The following is a 20,525-nucleotide window of genomic DNA, read 5'->3' on the forward strand; positions in this document are numbered from 1 at the left end:
CACTGTCCCATGAGCAGCCCTCCCTCGGTGAGAAGCGATGCTCCAGTGATGTCACTCAGTAACTCCACTTTTCCCCTCGCAGAGCATCCTGCCTTTGGGTGGTTAACTTACTCTTGAAATATCCCTATAACATATAAAAACAGTAGTACCAGTTCAAATCACTGGCTGGTTCAGGGGGAGATTTTTTTTCTTGACCCCTCTTCCCCCCTTTTTTTTTAGCTCAAATCTCCCAGAGGTTGCACATGAGGAAAAGACAGCAGTTGCTGAACCATTTACTATTAAAAAAATTAACATGTAAGATAACCTTCACTTAGTGAATCAGTGCAGACCTAATGACAGTAAAAATATTTGATTACATGGGAAATTAGTTTTCACAAAATGACAGCAAGCTCCTGCCAATAAACACTCAGTATTTTAGACAACCTTTCCAACCCCTACCCTACCTCACCAGGCACAGTGCATGTTTTAGCCTGTAAGTCCAATGTGCATTATGAATTGCATGCACTTAAAATATTCTCCAAAAAAAGCAGATAACAAAACTTAGTCATACTTTATTTGAATTTCAGTAAAGTTTTCACCAGAATACATAAAGTATGCACTGGGAAAAAGCATTTATATATCTAGTATTACAATTAAATTAAAGGCAATACATTTAAAACTAACTGGGTGACTCCTGCCATTAGGAGATGGTGAGCAGGCTCAAAATTATCTTCTCCATATGACATTTGATATATTAGTTGTCTTTATTATCAGCTACAACTGGGATGTTGGAGCCAATTTTTATTCATAAAGATTTCACCAGAGAGATCTGACCAGTTAAAACTGATATAAATAGTTTATTACCTCTTTTCCATTGGCAAAGTAATATAAAATGTCTCAGTGTTAATGAGCATCAGTGTCTAAACTCTGTAGTTCCTTTTTACACAGAAATTCTCACAAAGAAAACATCACCTTCCAGAGAGGAGGACAAGTCCCGTAAAACAGCAGCCAAGTCAAAACCAGTTAAATCTGGACTGGTTCAATTACTTGAACGTAAAAACATGTATAAAAGTACATTTGAAGAACATTCTACAGCCTTTTTAAGAACTCAAACTTTTTAATACATAAAAAGCTATTCCTCCCTCTTTTTTTTGGGGGGGTGGAAGGTGTGTGTTGGTTTGTGGTTTTGTTTTTTTTTTTATTTACAGTCTTCAATCGATGAACTGCAATTATCATTTTAAATTTCCTATTTATTTAAATTTCTATGGTAGTCCCCCCTAGAAATTCCAGCAGAAGCTTTACACTTGCCACTGGACCACAGTGAATAACAAGCAGCCAAGGGTTTCATTATTATGCCTACCACGGCAGCACCCAGCCCTCCAACACAACTGATAAGCAGGTTATGGTTTTCAGTCACTGCTCCTTCTGACTAATGAACACTCAGAAGTGAAAAGAGTAGAGTCATTTAGCCAGACTATCCTCCTCTGTCAGCACTCACAGTCTGAAAAGCATGACTGCTCACCCACATAATTTCACTTTGTTCTCATGAAATGCTATATGTAAGAATTTAATTTTATGTATTTTGAAAGTATTACAACCCGTTTATAAGCAAATTATTAACAGAGCTGGTTTAAGTCAAGATTTTCCTTGCAATATTTACAGCAGCTTGTTAGTGAAATAAGAAAAATGTTCATTGTGATAAGAAGCTAGCAGGATAATAAAAATACAATTTTACTACACAGTACCACGTTCAGAGAGGAAAAATTGACTATGAACATGTCAGTGATTTCATTAAAAATCAACAGTCCTCCTGCAAATAAGAACTGCTTATACACCTGTAGGACAAGTACTGTTAATAGGATATCTATGCATACAGCAATTCTATTGAACTAATGTTTTTAAATATCATTAGCAGAAAATTATACATTAGTAGATAAAACCAAGGAAGAACTTAAGACTTCTTTTTCTACATACTTGCAACTGCAAATTTTGCCAGCAAAAACACACCTCAACTTCAGAGCAGCAGGAGAACCAGTTACTTCAAAGAGCACTGGGAACAAGTGGGAAGTTGTTCAAGAGTTCCACTGAGTTCAAAATCACACTTGTACCAAGGTCTACAGGTTTATGAACCCCAAGGTCCACACGTTTATGAACCCAGAGAATTTGTCCCGACTGGTGGCTCACAATGTGCACATTTCCTGCCCATCCAACTCTTGCCTCTGCAAAAATCTGCTAAAAATCCCACTGATACCTAAAATAGAGACTTCTCATCCAGAGGGAGACACATGGGTTAACAGCTCTGATTACTCCAATTCAGGGGAAAAAATAACTTAATCTCACATCTAATTCTTATATTCTTTCTAGCAAATGAGAGAAGAAATGGCATCAGCAGAGATACCACTGCAAAAGGACACCAGCTATATTAATATGGGATGAAAAAGTTCCACAGCAGCCTCAAAAATACTGTATGTCAAATGTCAGCCACGCCAAAACAAATAGTGTAAGATAGCTGCAGCAGAGCTTCCCAAATGGGGGTCTCTTGGCCCCTCTAGCAGAAAGCCCAGACACTAGAGATGATTGAGATAATCAACTTAATACCGGGGGACTGTCTTGCACATTATATTGTGTATCCATCTATAATTTGCTCAACAGAAAGAAGTGTCATTATTTTTGCTGCTTTTGAAAATACCATTCCATCTTCCTGGCACTTGCCTCAGCAGCAAATTTCATCACAAACAACATCCTCACTGTCCTTGAAATGGGATAAACAAGAGGCACCAGTAGGTGTAAGAAGTAATTGGCTGCCTTGCATGCAGCAGAGTAGCTTAATCTCAGACAGCAACTGCTCCTCTCATTCTATTGAGAAGTAGCAAACTGCCTATAATAGCTCAAAAAAAAAAAATCCTAAGAAGCCAAAACATGATTTAAAGCAATTCACAAAATATCCTCCAATGCTACAAGCAGATAAAAAGGTAGATATAAATCCCACTACAGTCTTACCAAACTTATTTCATACCATTGAGTTTAGCCTTGAGTAAGTATCTTTCTGCAGGGATTTGCTAGCTCAAGAAACCGTTAACCAGCCGAAGAATATTCCTGTTGGTTCAGCCAAACCCAGTAGAAAAGCATCCAGGCAGTACCTTGCCACAACAGACCTGCAGTACATACCAAGCAGTGCTTGTCCCAGACCAGGGCATTCTTACAAGATGCAGAAGCCAGTGACTTAATTCTCTACTCAGGGTCCTAAAGGTCACACCTTTTCAGGGTGTTTCCAAAACCTTTCAGGGTATTTCCAAAACCACGTAACTACTCTAGATATAACAGCTAGAGAGCACCCTCATCCTGCAAGCTTCTGTCTGAGCATTTTTGTTCTGCTGATTAAGGATACCAATTAAACTCAGACACCAGAGTGAAAAGAGCAGGCGTATTTTACTAGTGATATCAGTGTAATACAGAAAACATGCAGTAAGAAAAAGCAGAATAGTGCACTTAAAGCAGGAAACAGCAAAAATAGAGTAATGCATTAAATCATTACTACACGAGAGAGAGAATGGAGATTAAGAAAAGTACATCACCACTTGCATATATTATCATCATCCAGATCCGCAGTCGCGGGGCAGCCCCGGTCACAGCGAGGGTTTGCAGACCCTGTCCCGGCAAGTGGGAAATCCTACGCGGTGCCTCCACCCGTAGGTGAGGCTGCCAAAGTCGCTGCAAACGGGCCCAGCCTTATATACCAGAGATGGACCAGCCAAAACAGCTGGCACCTTTGTTTTGAGCGGAAAATTTCTGGTTTCATCCTCCTGTGGGATTCCATCCAAAGCCTGGCCAGGGCTCAGGGGGGGAAACCAAGGGAGTTTCCAACAAGGCCTGATACTGGGGTTCTCAGCCTTGAACAAGGCTAAACAAGGGAAGTTGGATACATTCTCTCCTCAAGCCTGATTATATTTTGTCTAACCTGCCTCCTTCACTAACGAGTTTACAGACTTTCTTAATGATTACATACTAAGTTAGCAGCTTCAGCTTGGGGCCTGTTGTTCAGGCTTCAGTACTTCAATGCTTTAGCACTTTTTACATCAGCAGAAGTGCATTGTTACAACTTAGTATAATACCTACTAGAACAATGGTTTTCAGTTATAAAATATACAGGATTCATCTATAGGTCAGCTCTGGCTTGGGCCAGTTGTCCAAGCCTTAGCACTTCAATTTTTCATGCTCTTTCCAGTTCTGGAAATACTTCCTACCATTCCTGTGCTACAGCAAAGCCTTGCCCATATCCCGCATGTTACTGAGATTTCTCTACATGAAAAGAAATTTAAAACCTTTCAGAGACAGTAACATGCAGGCGTCATACAAGGGACTGAAAAGGGAAAAAGAAAGCATGGCCACTGAGCTGATACATAAGCGTATTCCTAACTAGTTCTCCATTGAATACCTAGCTACACTGAGCCAAGTGGATGGCACAGAACAAGATGCCAGAGGTCCAAGAAGTCAGGTTTGATTTTAAGCATCACGGTGTGAAAGTGGTTGAGAGAGAGAGGCAGTTAAAAATAAATTCACATCAGTTCCAAGGCTAATAGAGTGCAAAGCAGCATGATTTCCTTTCCCATGAGGATCACCTACTGAGATCTGTAATGTCTAGAGAGTATGCACAGGTCTAGTCACTTTAGGCTGAATGTCTGAAGTCATCACACACTTCCTCCCGGTGTCAGGGCCTCATGTCTCTAGCATGGCTCCCAGACAGCAGCTCACAGCAGCCTCCTGTGCCTTTCTCTCAGTTATTGTGCTTTTAGCAGGGAATCGTGAGCAGAGTTCAGTCTCAGTCCTCCACTTATCTTTCTGTGTCTGTCTACTAAACACCTAGTAAAGTTCCCAAACCCTATCATCAAAGGGACACAACTATTCGAGGGCAGGGAGGCTGCAGAGAGACCTGGACAGGCTGGAGCCATGGGCTGAGCCCAACTGGGGGAGTTTCACTGAGGGCAAATGCCGGGGGCTGCCCTTGGGCCACAACAACCCCCAGCAGGGCTACAGGCCTGGGGAGGAGGGGCTGGAGAGCTGCCAGTCAGAGAGGGAACTGGGGGGTGATTGACAGCCGGCTGAACAGGAGCCAGCAGTGTGCCCAGGTGGCCAAGAAGGCCAATGGCATCCTGGCTTGTGTCAGCAAGAGCGTGGCCAGCAGGGACTGGGAAGGGATCTGAGCCCTGGGCTCGGCACTGGTGAGGCCGCCCCTCGATTCCTGGGTTTAGTTTTGGGCCCCTCACCCCAAAAAGGCCATTGAATGACTCGAGCGTGACCAGAGAAGGGCAACGGAGCTGGGGCAGGGTCTGGAGCACAGGTCTGCTGGGGAGCGGCTGGGGGAACTGCGGGGGTTCAGTCTGGAGAAGAGGAGGCTGAGGGGAGACCTCCTGGCCCTCTACAGCTCCCTGAAAGGAGGGTGCAGAGAGGGGGGATGAGTCTCTTGACCCAAGTAATAAGCGACAGGACAAGAGGGAATGGCCTCAAGTTGCGCCAGGGAAGGTTTAGACTGGATATTAGGAAGCATTTCTCTACAGAACGGGTTGTTAGGTGTTGGAATGGGCTGCCCAGGGAGGTGGTGGAGTCCCCATCCCTGGAGGGGTTGAAGAGTAGTGTTGACACAGCACGGAGCATCTGGTGGAGTTGGGAACTGTCAGTGTGAGGTTAATGGTTGGACTGGATGAGCTTCAAGGTTCTTTCCAACCTAGACGATTCTGTGATTCTATTCCCAGCTCAGAAATGAAGTGACTGATTTAACACTACTGCATTGAAGCATCTAAACCCAGGCAGAGAAGGTTTCTGTCCTACCTGTATTTAAAGCACAAGATTACAACTTCCCCTTAAGCAAAGTAGTGCCAGAACATTCAGTCTATTATGCAAGAGATTAAACTAAACAATAAGCACTCCTCATCTAAAAATCTATAAATACACAAAGGTTTAAAAAAAAAAAAAAAAAAGAAAAAAGCATCCTGTACAACAGCAATCTGAGCTTTGATACAGGCAGTAGCCAAACAAAACAGTAATCACCACCTTCACGCTGTCACTGACTGCAGCACTGCTCAGTGCTCTGATCAGCGTCAACCCGACCTTTGCACCAGCAATTGTTGATGTTTTTCCACATCCCAGATCAGAGGCTTAAGGCAGCTAGCTATACTTGAAGCACAACGTACTTCCTTGTCATGCTCCTATTACAAATTAGTCACAAGCAGCCATTTTCATATGGAGTGCAGAAAGTCTGTTTCTAAGAGTTAGAATCCATGATTACTGTGCTATTTATTCCTGAAGCAGCGATTAATTTGCCCGTGCTGAAAGTTACAGATGGACACATATTGCACCTGTGGCTGCAGAACCGGCAAGTGAGTAACCTCCTCTTGGCCTGGCCTTCAGGCAACAGTGGAGAAAGGAAGCAAGCCTTCAGCTATGGAGGTTGATTCCTCTGCCCGTGGATCATCAAGGCAACAATCCTCTGGTCAATAATCCTCTGGTCAATAATCTCTGAGTGAATCTGGGACAGTTTTGTCAAAACAAAACAAAACAAAAAAAGGAAAAAATGTCAACTACAGAGAGATTTGAAGCCCAAACCAGGAAAGAGAAATCCCAGTTGCAAAGAAGTAGACAACAGGCTTGTTCCACCTAGGAGCTACAATGAGCCTAAGAAAAACTGGACCCGCCAAAATCACCTAGGCCTAATGCTTCAAACCATTGCATTAAATCTGATCCACCCTCTGGACACAGAGCATATACTGTATTTCCCAGTTTTCAGTGTTTCCTTCTTGTGGTCCTGCATGTCATTGGATGATGGCAGGGGACTGCAAGGCACCTCCAAAACTGATTTGCCCAACACATTTCTTCCTTCCAAATAAAACTAGGTATTTTCTAAGGCTGCTGAAGTAAATTATCCTCCCTTACCCTTTTAAGCTGCCCAATAACTTTGCTGTTAAAAATCTGCACCTTATTTCACATTAGAATTTTATATGTATATAAAAGGAGATAATTATTCAGAATTCAACAAAAACTTAAGAGAAAGTCTATCTTAAGGACTCCCTGCGATTCTCACAGCCTGCAAATACTATTTATGGTTTTTCTTCTTTATTTTGTGACTGCTGAAGTTACCTTGTTAAAGAGAATTCCAGAAAAAAACCTGTAATCTTCCTCTGAATCCCAGCCAGAAATGCATCAGGTAGAGGTTCTGCTTTACAAGATCAGAAGTATCTCTTTTTAAATATCTCAAAATGTTCTTTTCTCACAGGAAAAAAACCCCAAATAACAGAATTCTCTATGCTTAACAATATTTTCGTGATTAAGTCATAAAACTCAGAAGATCCTACCCTTAAGTGGCCCATTTCAAGACCTTCTCTTCTTGGGGAATGAAGCAAGTGGCTGCCTGGGTAATCTATCATGCATTTTCCAGCTTTGGGCAATTATTATTAACAGTGTTGCCAAGTCTAAGAATTTCACTGAGGCTGTCATAATATTTAGCATTTCTCTTAACTTATCATCTGGTGAAGTTATGCTATTTTTGAGATGTGAAAAAATTTTTTTTTCATGAATGCTTATATTCCAACACTAACGACTAAGAGGAAAAAGTTAAAAACACAAAACTTTAGAAACCCAAAAGTTATAAAGCAAATAAGAGAAACCATAATTACTTTCCAAAAAAAGTTTGTACTTCTTGAATCAACCTCTAGACACTTACCTGGCAACACTGCAGTACGTCTCAAGGGCAGAACTGAACTGCAGTTTTTAATGGCAATCCCATACTCTTAGGCAGGGATCATCAGCTCCAGGAGCTGGGGTTAACAACAAGCAGATACTGCAGCCCTTGTCTCATACTGATGGTGCTGCCAGGGAAGCACTTACCAGAAGAGGCTTTCTACCACTCAGCTTCCTCGCAGGGCACTGCACGTGCTGAGCCCACCATGGGGATGCTGTCAAGCCTTTTTCTTAAGGTATTGCCTTCAGGGGAGATGTAATGACTCCAAAAAGACAGGTTTTATATTTGCAAGTCTTTGCACACATGGAATAACATGGCAGCAGGTATCCAAATGAGCTCAAGATGCAGATGCACGGCCAAATTCACAGTCACTCTCAGGTTAACCTCAAGGGGTTTGGGCCAGCAGGATGGTGATCACATTACCAAGACTCTCAGTTTACCTTCTGCCTAAACCAACTTTTGACTTCAACACATGAGACTTACTGGATAAGGGACTGAGGCACAGAGACCTGTTATTCTTCAATTCTGTTTTGAAGCAACTGCTGTCTGGAAAGCAGCTGTAGTGGAAGGTGGTACTACCTGGTCATTGCTGCAGATACGATCCCGCAAGCAGGAACAGCACAGTCCGGGATGGACCATCAGTTGTGCCAATACACCTGCTGACCTGACTCCCCTTATGTGGGGGAAGGCAAGGAGCTGGGGAGACAGCTGGCTGCAGGAGCAGAGGCTGGGAAAAGGAGCACTCATGGAAGTCTGTACTGAGCTCAGCCCTCGCTCACTGCACACTTGGATCAACATGCACGTTCCAGTGCATGCAAGAGAGATGGCTATTGCGGTTATTTGGACAACCCCAAACTTCCATCATTCATTGTCAATCAGTTGAGAGTTACAATACAACAGCTGTCTGTATAATTATCCTATACTTGTATTAGCCCCTATAAAAGCAGTTATTGGCAAGGCTTCATTTAAACAGTGAACCTGGAGGAAGCCATAGCAGACCTTTTTCAACCGGGGCCCCAACTGCAAGGACATTACAAGCAGAATTATTCTTGCCTTTGCTGCAGCCAGGCACTGAGCTTCACCATGGGGAGTCTTCTGCTCTCCTGTGTTCCCACCAGCGGGAGGTCACTGTGGCTGTGTCACTGCCCTTTGGTACTGGCCATGAGGAAGGTTCCTCACCTGCAACCTGGCCACATCCTTGCAAGCAGTCCTGCCAGCATCTGCCAACATCTTCAGCAACTGTAACACTGCTTCTACTCGGAGACTCAACCAGGATGATTACAAGCAGAACTAACCCCCTTATCAGCTACATGCTGTGGCCTTGGCTTGTCTGAGGAAAAGGCATAGGTCTATCAACATCTGACGTGTGGCCTATGTAAGAATTCTCCAACTGCATCCTTTTTGTTTCAGGCACTTCGTGTCAGGAGTTCCAGTTTGCTGGACACTGACTGCAAACTTCATGGAAAGCAGGTTAAAGCATGTGAGCTGCTCCAACTTTTAGTTTTGTAAAAATCATCCATTTTTTAAATGGTGTGAGTAAACAGCAAGCTTTTACTTTAAATCCCACAATCCCCACACATACTCTTTCAGAGTTTTGTTGCCTGCAGAAGGTCAGGCCACATCCTCCCTGCTCGCACCACATCCCATGCAGCCTCTGGAACAAGCTGCACACACTGCCTCAAAAAAACCCAGAAAGGGCAATGTTAACAACTTTCAGTTTTTTCCAAAACAGATGGGGATTTCACAGGGGAGAGAAAAAAGCTGCCAAAATCATCACAGTGGTCTTTTCCTAGCTAGACTCAGCGAGTGCCAGCAGCACATCCCCCAGCCTGCTGCTGCCCCCAGCTAGTCCAAGTGCCCAGGAGCCCAGCAGAGCACCGTGTGCAGGCAGGAGAAGCTGAGCTACCAGAAAAGGAGACACTGAGGCACTTGGGCACACACAGCTGCAGCAGAGCTCTCCCAAGGGCATCCACTCAGGCCAGCAGTACAGGCTACACAGTCTGCACAAGCTGTGAGGTGATGGTACCCTCCTAACACAGGTCATCCCCGAATGCCAAAGAACAACTGCAAAACAGTCTGGGCAACAACAAAAACTTTTCCTGGACAGCACTGGCTGCAGGCTCCTCTTGATGTGACACTGTCCCTCTCTTCTTCATGTTAAATTAACCCCCTGCTCAGCAATGAAGCATGGCCATGTCCTTCAGCATCACTTCAGGCCAGGAAGCATCAAGATTTGCCAGGTACGGAGTAGTGATCGCTTTTAACTCCAAGCCCAGTGCAGCACCTTTGCTACACTGACCTGTCTGCAGAGCAGCACTGTAGATTGCACCACGGAGCAGACCTCAGTGCACAGCACCCAGCCATGCCCAGCGTCCCAGGAGGTCCTGCTGGGATCCTGCTGCATAGCCCAGATGATGCTCAAGTACGAGCACGTGGATCTTAGCAGAACCCAGTCAGAAGCAGCAAGAAGGGACTGACAAAGAGACCTGAATAATACAAGCGCAAAGCCCAACAGTATCCTGGTCCAGATAAACATTGCACAACTCAGCTCAAATTCTGCCAGCAAGAAACAACCTGGCAGTTTTCTGCACAAGTATGAGTAAGTAAAAGAGGGTTAAACCAAATCAACAATTTGCATCACCCGCAAATTACGTTTTTGAGCTAGCACTAGGAGGCCTTAATCAGGGTTCAGTAACTAAGCCTGGTAATTAATGAGATACTAGAATCCAACATCTAACACATTTGGAGAGAAAAAGTAATAAACACAAAGTCAGTGGCTGCACACATACCAGGCTTCCCTTCTGACAGGGCTTGACAGAGAACAAGAACAGAGGAAGGATGCACTGCATCAAATACAGTTACCAAAACACATCTGGCAGAACCACAGGGTTTTTCGTTTTTAAGCCACTTTTTTAAGCCGTTTTTAAAAAGTGTTTGTGAAACACCCCCCCCCCCCCCATTCCTCACAAGCTGTTCTATACTACAGCAATCTGTCTTAAAAGGCTCTGTAAACATAGGTAGGGCAGAATTACAAACTAGAAGTTTCCTCTTGTTTTTAAACACCTATTTAAAAACAGTAAATATCACACTTTTCTCAAGCCAGGTGGTTAATGCTTAACACAGCCTCAGGGAAGATGAAGGACATAGGCCAGCACTGCTGTCAGTACTCTTGCACTGAAGCCCTGGACTACGGTTAAGCACCTGGAACTCAAAAGATGCATTTTACACTAGACTATGACTTAAAACACAGAAAAAGCAGACTGAAGTACTACAAGAAGGGCTGGATAGCATTTGCTGTAGGACATCTGCCTCCCCTGCATCAGCACTTTATGATTCATGGAAACAAAACCTGGTTCATGTTATTTGATTCTGGGAGCAAAGATCACTTCTCTTGCCAAATGTCAAGCAGGACCTCCAAAAGACGCTCGCAAGCAATGCATTAACGTCTAAGACACAGTCACAGGTCATCCGAGTCTTTGCCCGTAACCAGGCCTGAGGTTGCAGCTTTCTCATCCTTGAATCCCGGATCACTGAAACATTCTGAACCACTCACACTTCTTAACAAAAATGTCCACGCCATCATGCAGGCATGCTTCTATTTTTTAATTAATGATCAGCTGGCCCGCTTGGTGGGAGATCACACTTCACCCTCAGATTTTATCGTAATTAGTAGCTCTAAGCTGACCAGGCAGGGGAGTGTTGCCAGGAGGGGCAGAACTGCCCTCCTCCTTCCAGTGACATTCCTGACTCCCTCCCCTGCCAGCTCTAGCATTTGTGCGGTTAAGCGCACAAAATAACTTTTTTTTTTTTTTGTTTTCTTTTAGAGTTAGGTTTTGGCTGGATCAGCAAACTAATCCAATTCATGCACTGCCCACACAAATGCTAACACTGGCACAAGAGAAACAGGCAGGACAAGGCACCACCGCTTCCGGCAGCCACATCACTCAAGACCAGCTGGTGCCAGTTCCACAGCCACACCACCACGCACCCGTCCTACGTTTCAGGCAGGTTGACTAAGCTGTGACTGAAAGGGGGAGTTCTGTCTCCTCTCTGGTGCCAGACACAGTAACCCTGCAGCAACAGGCAAATCAGATCAGCAGACCGATGTGACAGATTAAAAAAAGGTAGGGGGATGGTAAACAGTTACTTTTCCATCCGATCAACCAGCTGAACTGACTTACCTGTGGCAGCACTGTGACCTATTGTGAACCTGAGATGGGCATAAAATCCTGGCTTTTGGCTTCAGCCTACACCCAGTTTTCTTGTTTGTTTGGTTTTGGTGCAGGGCAGAGAATAGGAACATTCTCTTTCCAGGAAGAAGCTACATTAAACAGCAGGAACCTAGCAGTGGTTTTGCATCCATTTTGTGTACCCAGACACCACTGCTGAAAAAAAAAAAAAGCATTATATTTTTTTACAGTGAAAGAGAAACTATGACATCAGAGAAGAAAACCACGAGGTAACAGAAATCAGAGTTGACAGAAAATCCATGAAATGTCAGTCTCCTGATAAAGCCTGAATATTTTTACTGCATAGTGGCATGCTATTAGCTTTTCACCCGTTCTGGTGTTCATTAACAAAAAGGTAAAATGTAGTTGCAGACAGGAACATAACTGCATTGATTCACCTTGGATCAAAACTCTAGAGTGGACTGCTTATAAAAGTGGCACCCTAGGACAGTGTCAGGTTTCTTTCCCTACTGTAATCTTCACATTGAGACATAACTTGAGTTTTGGGTTTCCAAAAGTACCCAAAGAAGTCACAGATCTAGGAATTAACCCATTGCTTCTCTGTGTGTGTGCGCGCTATTTCTCCGATAGCTCAGCTTTGTGTGAACAGGCAACAGCCACAAGGAAAGAAGTAAAACTGGAGCAGCAGTGATTAAGATCAGCTTGAGCTATGCTGAAATTGAATACTGAGCCCCTGAACTTCATAACCCTTGGCAAGATCTAGCAGTTTGGTTTGTTTCATGAAGTTTGAGTGTCTGATAAAATATCTCAGACTTGATAAAACAATGACATATTGACAAACTGGAGCAGAATAAAATGATGCAGCAGCAGCACAGTACTTCCAAGCAATCAAGCTCACAGCTGTGGACTTCTTTTCTTAAAGTAAAATTTATTTTCAGGACAGATTTTAAATCCAGTAAGATACTGGCTGACCATGCTGTACTACTGCTAATTCCGTTAACTTCACTGAGGGAAGTAAGTCCACTACTCAGGAGCCAGAGAGAAAGCATTGAAGACCCTCTTGAGGGGGGGATGGGAAGAAGATAAAACACTAGGACACATACCGTTTTCAAAAGAATAGGCTGAACATTTCCATGAGAACACAAAACAAAACACAACCCAAGTTATTCCCAGAAAAGGAAATATTAGCTTGCATCTTTTCAAGAAACCCTTCTAAAGATGGTCAATCTTCTCCTCTGCAGTTTTTCATCCCATGGACAAAAAATGACATGCACATTAAAGCTATAACTGCTGGTCTCTTATCATGCTCTAGAGGCAACATAAGTGCCTTCACACTTGGAGACTGTTGCCCTCTCCCTTCCCCAGTGGCTATTTCGATATTATGGACTAATGAGAAGGGATTTGTAGAGTGAAAGACAAAAAAAAAAAAAAAAAAAAAAAATCACTATTTGAGTTCACAAAATTATTTGAGTTCCTTCAGAAGGCATGGTGATCATAAAATTGCCACATCTGTGCAGCCAGAAGAGAAGACTCTGAAAAATGGAACTTTTTATTGAAAGTTGCAAGCAATGCCATGCTAAGAAACACCACTGACTAAGGAACTTTATACCAGATAGTTACTCATTTTAACTTCAGAGATTCATGAGGAGTTGTCTGGTTATACAGCCTGGATATCCTAGATGCAGATTATGAAACATACACACCTATAATGATTTCATAATTTAATGAAACCTGCATGTGCTTGGGGCAGGCACAGGAACCAGAGGCCTGTGCGTTTCTGTGCTTTCGTTAGACTCCAGAAGAGCTGCAGGAATTAGTCAATGAGCCTTCAGAAACCCCGCTCGCTTGGCACCCAAACAATTGCACAGTGTGCTGGAGAGCGGAGAACGTTTCCTTTTGTTACCCCAAGTGTGCCAGACACCCATCTTTCCTCTGAGAAAACAAAAATATCATTCCAGGTTTTCCAAGGTGGCTTTAAGCTTTCAGGTAAGCTCCCTGCCCCACTGCTGCACACACATACATTCTTCTGCCAGCTTTACCACAGCAGCTCCCATTAACGTCAGCACGATGGTCCAGCTGAGCGTGACACACATGCACCATCCACAGTATGCTTCTCTATGAACAGCAGGGATGTACAGAAATCTCGAGTAAAATGTCTAAGTCTTGGAGAACTAAGAAAGCTTAAGGATTCTTCAAGCTTTTTTAAAAGTTGATTAGCTTTTGCTCAGTTGTACTTAAAATATTTCAACTATATCAAGGTATCTCCACCAAAAAGACAGACTTTCACATGCAAAACTAACATTTTTATTTTCACTTAAATTATGGATTTAAGTGACTTCACATTAAATTAGATAATTTCTGGATTATAAAACAGCCTGAAGTCAGACAGGGAAAAATCCTAACAACTGCATATAAAAACTGCGATTTGTTACAACTCAACTGCTGACATGTTGAACCCAGAATAAATGAGCACTCCCATGGTCTGTCCTGAGGGGAACTCACTTCCCAGCAAGGTAGCAGATAACTAGCTGTCTTTCCTAGCAGTGCAATAATAAAAGTTAGCCTCCTAGTTTCAGAAGTCCTCTGGAAAAAAGAGGTTTTGTTTTCTACCAGAAAAGTATCCCTAGCCCTTCTCATTTTCACAGCTCCTTAATTACTCCTCAGGATCCTGTCCTTCTGCGAGACCTCAATTAGTCTGACCCAGAATCCGGCTAGTGAATGGGCAGGTTTTTCTCCTTCCTCCACCTCCGAAGAAATTTAACGCCTCCACTACCCAAAGCGCTCCAGAGCACACTGACAGGCAGCATGCACAGCAGGGCACGGGAAGAGATGACATTAGAGCTGAGCAAGATAAAGACCTGATCAACCAGCACCAGAAAGAGAAGTTTAAAAGTTAAACAGGACCAATGCAAGACACAGGATGTGAAAACTGCACAAGAAGAGGAAGGCTACAAATAAATGTATTTTAGTTCTCCTTTTAAGCTCGTTACCAATCTAGGCCAAAAACTGTACAAGAAACTCAGACTCATTAGAACTGTTGCAATAAATTTGATTTAGAAATCAAGTGAAATAAGCCTGAAGTCAGACTCTGTTGACGTCCTTCAGAAGACATGTGGGGCAGCAAGGAAGGCCTCTGCCACACTGCCTGCAAGCCCAGCAAGCATCCGTGAGCTTGCCCCAGTCACTCTGTCACTCACACGCCGTGCAAGCGAGCAGCACACTGTTCTAAAGTTTGAAAGGAGGCTTGAAATGCTGACTGAAGTAGTGACACGAAGCAGAAACTGTTATTGCTAATTACTGTAAAATAACCCTTGGTACTTGGCCGGTAGTTGTGTTATCAGCTCTCGGTGCCACAGACAGAGCTGCACCTCGTGCTTCAGACCTGCCTTTCTGCTGTAACCCAGCATAAAAAGGGGAACCCCAGCGCCAGAATCTAAATACGCTTTCCTGAAAACGCTGCTTTCAACAACCGTTGTAAAATAAGCAAGAAGCTCATCAGAGCACTAAAACACTTGAACTGACAACCCAGTTCCTATTTTCAGGCTGACAGAGCATTAACGCGTATCAAGCGCTGCCTGCAAACACAGAGCTGGCTCTCCCCGGCAAGGCCGCGTTCCACCTGCCGAACACAACTCCCAACCTCCGTTTATAAACCACCTATAGCTTCAGGATACCCTGACAACGCATTTAGCCAAATCTTCAGTCTGAGGAGTGGTTTGGTAAAGGATTTTGTTTGTTAGAAGTAAAAACCAACGACGTAGTAAGGCAAGGCCTCACTCCACGCCGAGGCGGTGCTTCGCCAGCTACTCCTGCACGCAACCAGCGATCCCCCAGCTTCTGCTCCCCTCACCTCTCCCTGAACCGAGGGGCACTCGGAACAGAACACAAACCTCGCACGGGCGAGCCCAGCCACACCGTGACATCGTTATCACGCGGGAGTGACGCGGCACCCTCGGCAGGCAGCTCCCCGAGATAAAGGCTGCCCCTCCCGCGCGGGGGAAGCCTGCTCCGGTACAGACCCGGCCGGGGCCGGGCCCCGCAGGGCAGGGAGGGCTGCCGCAACTCCCGGGCAGCGAACTATAAAATCAAGGCAACGAGCGACAAAATACAGCGACGTCCGTGCCGAACGCAGAGCGCAGCCAGCCCCGGCCCTCCCCGCTCCCGGGCAGCCGGGCCCGGCCGACCTGTTGCCGGGGGAAGGGGCGGCCCGGCCCGGCCCGGCGCCCCCGGCCCGGCCGCTCACCGCGCTTGTTCTTGGTGCCGTGCTTGCGGGCGGCCGCCAGCTCCTGCTCGATCTTCTTCTCCAGGAACTCCTGCTTCTTGCTGAGCATCTCCTCCGTTTCGCGGAGCCGCTGGATCGCATCCTGAGGGGACGGGCCCTTCCCGGCGCCCTTGCCGCCGGCGCCCGTCCCGAACAGCTTCCCCAGGAGTCCCGACATGGCTGCGCCGGGCCGCGCCGGGCCGCCGAGGCCGCGGTGTGAGGCGGGGGCGGCGAGGACGGCCGTGGAGCACCGGTAGCGGCTCCCCTCACTCCGTGCTCCTCTCGCGAGCCGACCGCCCGTCCGCCAGCACAGCCCGGGCCGCCGCCCGCTCGCCGGACGCCCCGCACCCCGCCCGCCGCCCCGCCCTCGCCCGCCGCCCCCGCGCCGCATACGGCTCCCGGCGTGCCCCGCGGCACCGCCCCGCGCCGGCAGGCGGCGGCTGCCCGCGGGGGCTGCTGGGAGCTGTAGGCGAGGGCCGCCGCGGGAAGGGCGGGGCCTGCGGTCTCCCGAGCGCAACCTGGAAGCGGCGTCACGGGGCGCGATGACGTCAGGCGACGTCGGCGGGACGGTGGCCCGCGGGGCGGGAGCGGCCGCGGCGCCATGGCAGGCCCGGCCGTGCCGAGGCGGGGGCTGGGGACGGCCGCCGCTCCGCCGCACCTCGGGGCCCTCCTCGGGGCGGGGGGAGGCGCCGCCCTGGGCCGTGGCCCGTCGGCACTGAGAAGGGCCGGGGGGAGGCGGCGGCGGGGGATCCCGGCCCCACGGGGGCTTTGGGCCGCGTGTGCTGGGTCTGGCGGGGAAACGCGGGAGGAGCGTGAGTAGATGGAAGTGAAACCGCGACTGAGGCTGGACAAGGCTCGGGCGGGCGGCTCCGAAGAAAGCGAGCACCCGGGGCGGCGGCTGAAAAAATGCGGGCGGGAGCCTGCTCTCGCCCGCCGTCGTGCCGCCACCGGAGCCTCCTGCCCCGCCGGGAGCGGGCGTGGGCGCCAATCCCGGACAGCCGCCTCCTGCTCGTCCACCCGCCGAGGGACAGCACACTGCTCTTGGTTACCACCAGTATGTCCCCCAAACTGCCACCTGAGCACAGCCCACTAAGGTGCCGAGAGAGCATAAGGTGACATTTGTTCTTTTGAACTTCCCTTTCTCAACTTGCCAACTTTAGAAAAGCCAAGCATTTAAAAATCCAGAGTTACGGTTGCTTAATTGGTGGTGACTAGTGGTGAGCTCCTTATTTCCTGGACAGCTGAGTCACCCCTGCTGATCAGGGTGGATGTAGCTCCATGCTCTGTGACCACGGTACCCGTGTACAGAGTCCAACAAAGAAATCAAGTCTTCACTGCCTCAGCCTGGGACCAACCTTTACTGGATACTTTGGAGGTTTGTTTCTTTGTGCTTGGCCTCCATCATCTGTAAAAGGAATAAACACCCCCTTCTCCACTCACAGGGGTGCTGTGGAAACAGACTAGACAATCGTAGTTTAGCATTGGAAATCACCCAAGAAAATAATTGTTTTTGAGGAGGGTTGGACTAGTTAGTGCTCTGTAAAACAGTCCCAGGATATACACACCAAATGGCAAAGAGGAAAAATGAACCAAACAACTGCTTATGCACGAGGTGGGAGTTCGGCAACACAGCTGTGTAATGGATCCTGCTTCATCTCCTTGCGAATGCCATAATGGCAGATGTGTAAAAAACCAAAAAAATACACAAGAAAAATCCATGGAGGCATATAAACCACTCCCAAGGTAGGAAAGCTCCTTCCTAGCTGACTACATCGGAGACTGGAAGGGTACAAGTGGCAGCAGAGCTTTTACCTGCCTTTTTCTTACTCCCATAAGTATCTGCTGTCAGAAGTGGAGGCTGAGTGCCACAGACCTTTGTTCTGATCCACTATGGGCTCCAGTTCTCCCAGGGAGTGGCTCTGGCCCTGGGGTACTCCAGGGAACTTCCAGAAGATGCCACAATGCTTCTGACAGTGGTTTTGTAAAAAAAAAAACAACTGTACCCATGACACAGGATGGAACCAGCCCTGTGGAAATGTGCTAGGACAAAATTGGTGTCCTGAGCAGATTAAATATGCTTTGGCCCATGCTGATTTACACCATGGGGCAAAATTCTGGGTAGAACTCTTCCCTTTTGTCCAGGAGGAAACAGAACAGTTTGTACACAGCTGACTCCAAGTTTGCAGAGGAGTTTTAGCAGGTGGACAAGACTTGGACAGGGAGGAAGAAAGAGGGTTTCTGCGTGGCCCGCTGTGATGAGGCACCTTCCCTGCACAACTGGTCCCCGTGTTCTGAATGGTCCTGAGGTCTGCCTGAGCCTCACCATGGCTCAGTGACAGCATTTAGTCTTCTAATGAAATTCTCTTTCCCATGACATTTCTTTCCACGTCAAAATTTAATCTGCAGGCAGTACAGCTAGAGGAGAGGGGATTTTTTGTTGTTGTTTTAAATAACTGGATTTTTCTTTCCACAGAAAGGGTGGTGAGGCTGCAGGGGCACCCACCCAGCTCTGCAAGGCTGCCAGCACCTGCTGTTGCTCCCGTGCAGGCAGCGCAGCTGGGAAGCACCGAACAGCAGCCACCACACTTGCATCATCCTTTCCTCTGCCCGTCTTCCTGGGGCTGCAGCACCCACCAAACACCGCTAGGACTTGCATCCACAGAGCTTCCAAAGGCAAGAGCCACACAACCAGCCAGCCCAGCCTCGCTTCCCATCAGGGACCTCTGTTATCTTACATATAGTAGCTCTGATACTACATTATGCTCATTATGCTCAAGATAAAACTTGATAAAACTTGTTTCGGTTCAGCCCCACCGCACATGCAAATGCATATCAAGCAAACAGCGCGGCGCTTTCACCCTGTGTCCCACAGTCAGAGGCTGTTTTGTGGCTGTTTCCGTTCCTTGAACTACACCCAGTGTGGCCAGTGGAAACCAGCTGCCAGCATCTCGTTTCGAGTGGCTGGCCTGTGTGCAGGGCTGGTGGGAAGCAGGGGCCAGAAAGGAAGGGCTAGGCCTCCAGATGGTGCCTCCGAGCTGAAGGAGTGCTGCACCCACTCATCATCTGCTCAGAATAGACCCGACTGCAGCTCCGCAGCAAGCGCCAGAGACCACATAATGACACCCTACGGCACGGGTATAGAGGGGAGGAAAATAGGAAAAGTATATTTAGCAAACTATTTCCTGATACTGTTCCCCTCCTGTGAGAGCCAAGTATTTAAAACAAACATTGTGGGCAAATAAACTGTCCTTCAAAGCAGACAAGACATTTCACAGAAGCACAGAAACACGCAAGGAGGAAGGGCCATCTGGAGGTCTCTGGCCCAGCCACCTCCTCCCAAGCACATCCGCTCAGAGGAGGATGCTCTGCTGGAGTATCACCAGGTACTGAGCTCTCACAGCCTCTCTGCAGCCCCCTTCCTTTGACCACCCTCTTGGCAGAAATGTCTTTTTTTTATATATCAAGTCAGAAGTTGCCATGTTCCGACACGTCCCTGCTGCCTCTCGTCCCATCCCTATGCGCCTCTGAAGAGTCTGACTCCACCTTCTCCACCCCCGCCTGCTGTAGGCAGCAGCAAGACCTCTCCTCAACCTCTTCTAGAGCCTGAACAACTCCCCTTCTCCAGCCTCCCCTTGAAAGCCCCATGCTCCATTTCCTAACACCCGCCAACAGCAGGAGGTACAGAAGCATCACAAAGAAGAAAAAAGGGCAAGAAGTGAGTTAGGAAAGTGAGTGAGCAAAGCGAACGGGTATTGGGACCCATCCTGACAGGAACCATGCGACAGCCTTCCAGGGGTGACACCGTAACCCACCGTTAGACTGGGTGCAGCCTGGGAGTACACACTGCCAGGAGGAGCTGCCATGATGGGCAGGGCTCCAGCACGCTGTCTCTGCTGTTTTTATGATTTGAGCAAGAGACACGACGAGGAGATGGGAAGAGCATCCTGAGGGCAAGTGGTGGGCTGGAGCTCAGGCCAGCAGCAGGGTCGGGCTGGTCAGAGCAGCAACACTGGGCTGGGTGCTCCAGCGGCCAGAAGCACCCACAGATGGCAAGGCAGGGCACTCTGCAGCCAGAGTTTTGGCACCCAGGACTGACCGAACCCACACTCTGCTCTGCACCACCCCCAGAGAAACAGGCTGGAAATGCAGCATTTTGCATCTGCAGACAACTTAGCAGCTCATCACACAGATTTACCAGGGAAAGCTCAGCTTGGCTGGCCTACACATGGAGCAGAAGGAAGGCATGGGAGAGCAGAGCAACCTCCTCTGACAACATTGCACAATGGTAATTTTCAGTTCCTGAGTTTGGTGCTCCCGTGCTGGCTTTGGGACTCCTACTTGGGAAATCAGAGAGGAGAAGCCA

At 47.2% G+C, this 20,525-nt stretch overlaps 1 protein-coding gene across 2 annotated transcripts in view; it reads right to left on the reverse strand.

The window, feature by feature from the left end:
* The window catches only part of CHMP4B (charged multivesicular body protein 4B), a 28,436-nt gene extending 11,925 nt beyond the window's left edge, over positions 1 to 16,511 (reverse strand). For both annotated transcript variants that reach the window (XM_074920079.1, XM_074920081.1), the window contains exon 1: positions 16,145 to 16,511. In XM_074920079.1, coding sequence (XP_074776180.1) covers positions 16,145 to 16,340 — 196 coding nt within the window. In that variant the 5' untranslated portion in view covers positions 16,341 to 16,511. The remainder of the gene's footprint in view (positions 1 to 16,144) is intronic.
* Between the last annotated feature and the right edge of the window lie 4,014 nt (positions 16,512 to 20,525).

This window comes from Athene noctua, chromosome 16 (assembly GCF_965140245.1).
Source record: "Athene noctua chromosome 16, bAthNoc1.hap1.1, whole genome shotgun sequence".
Lineage (NCBI taxonomy): Eukaryota > Metazoa > Chordata > Aves > Strigiformes > Strigidae > Athene > Athene noctua.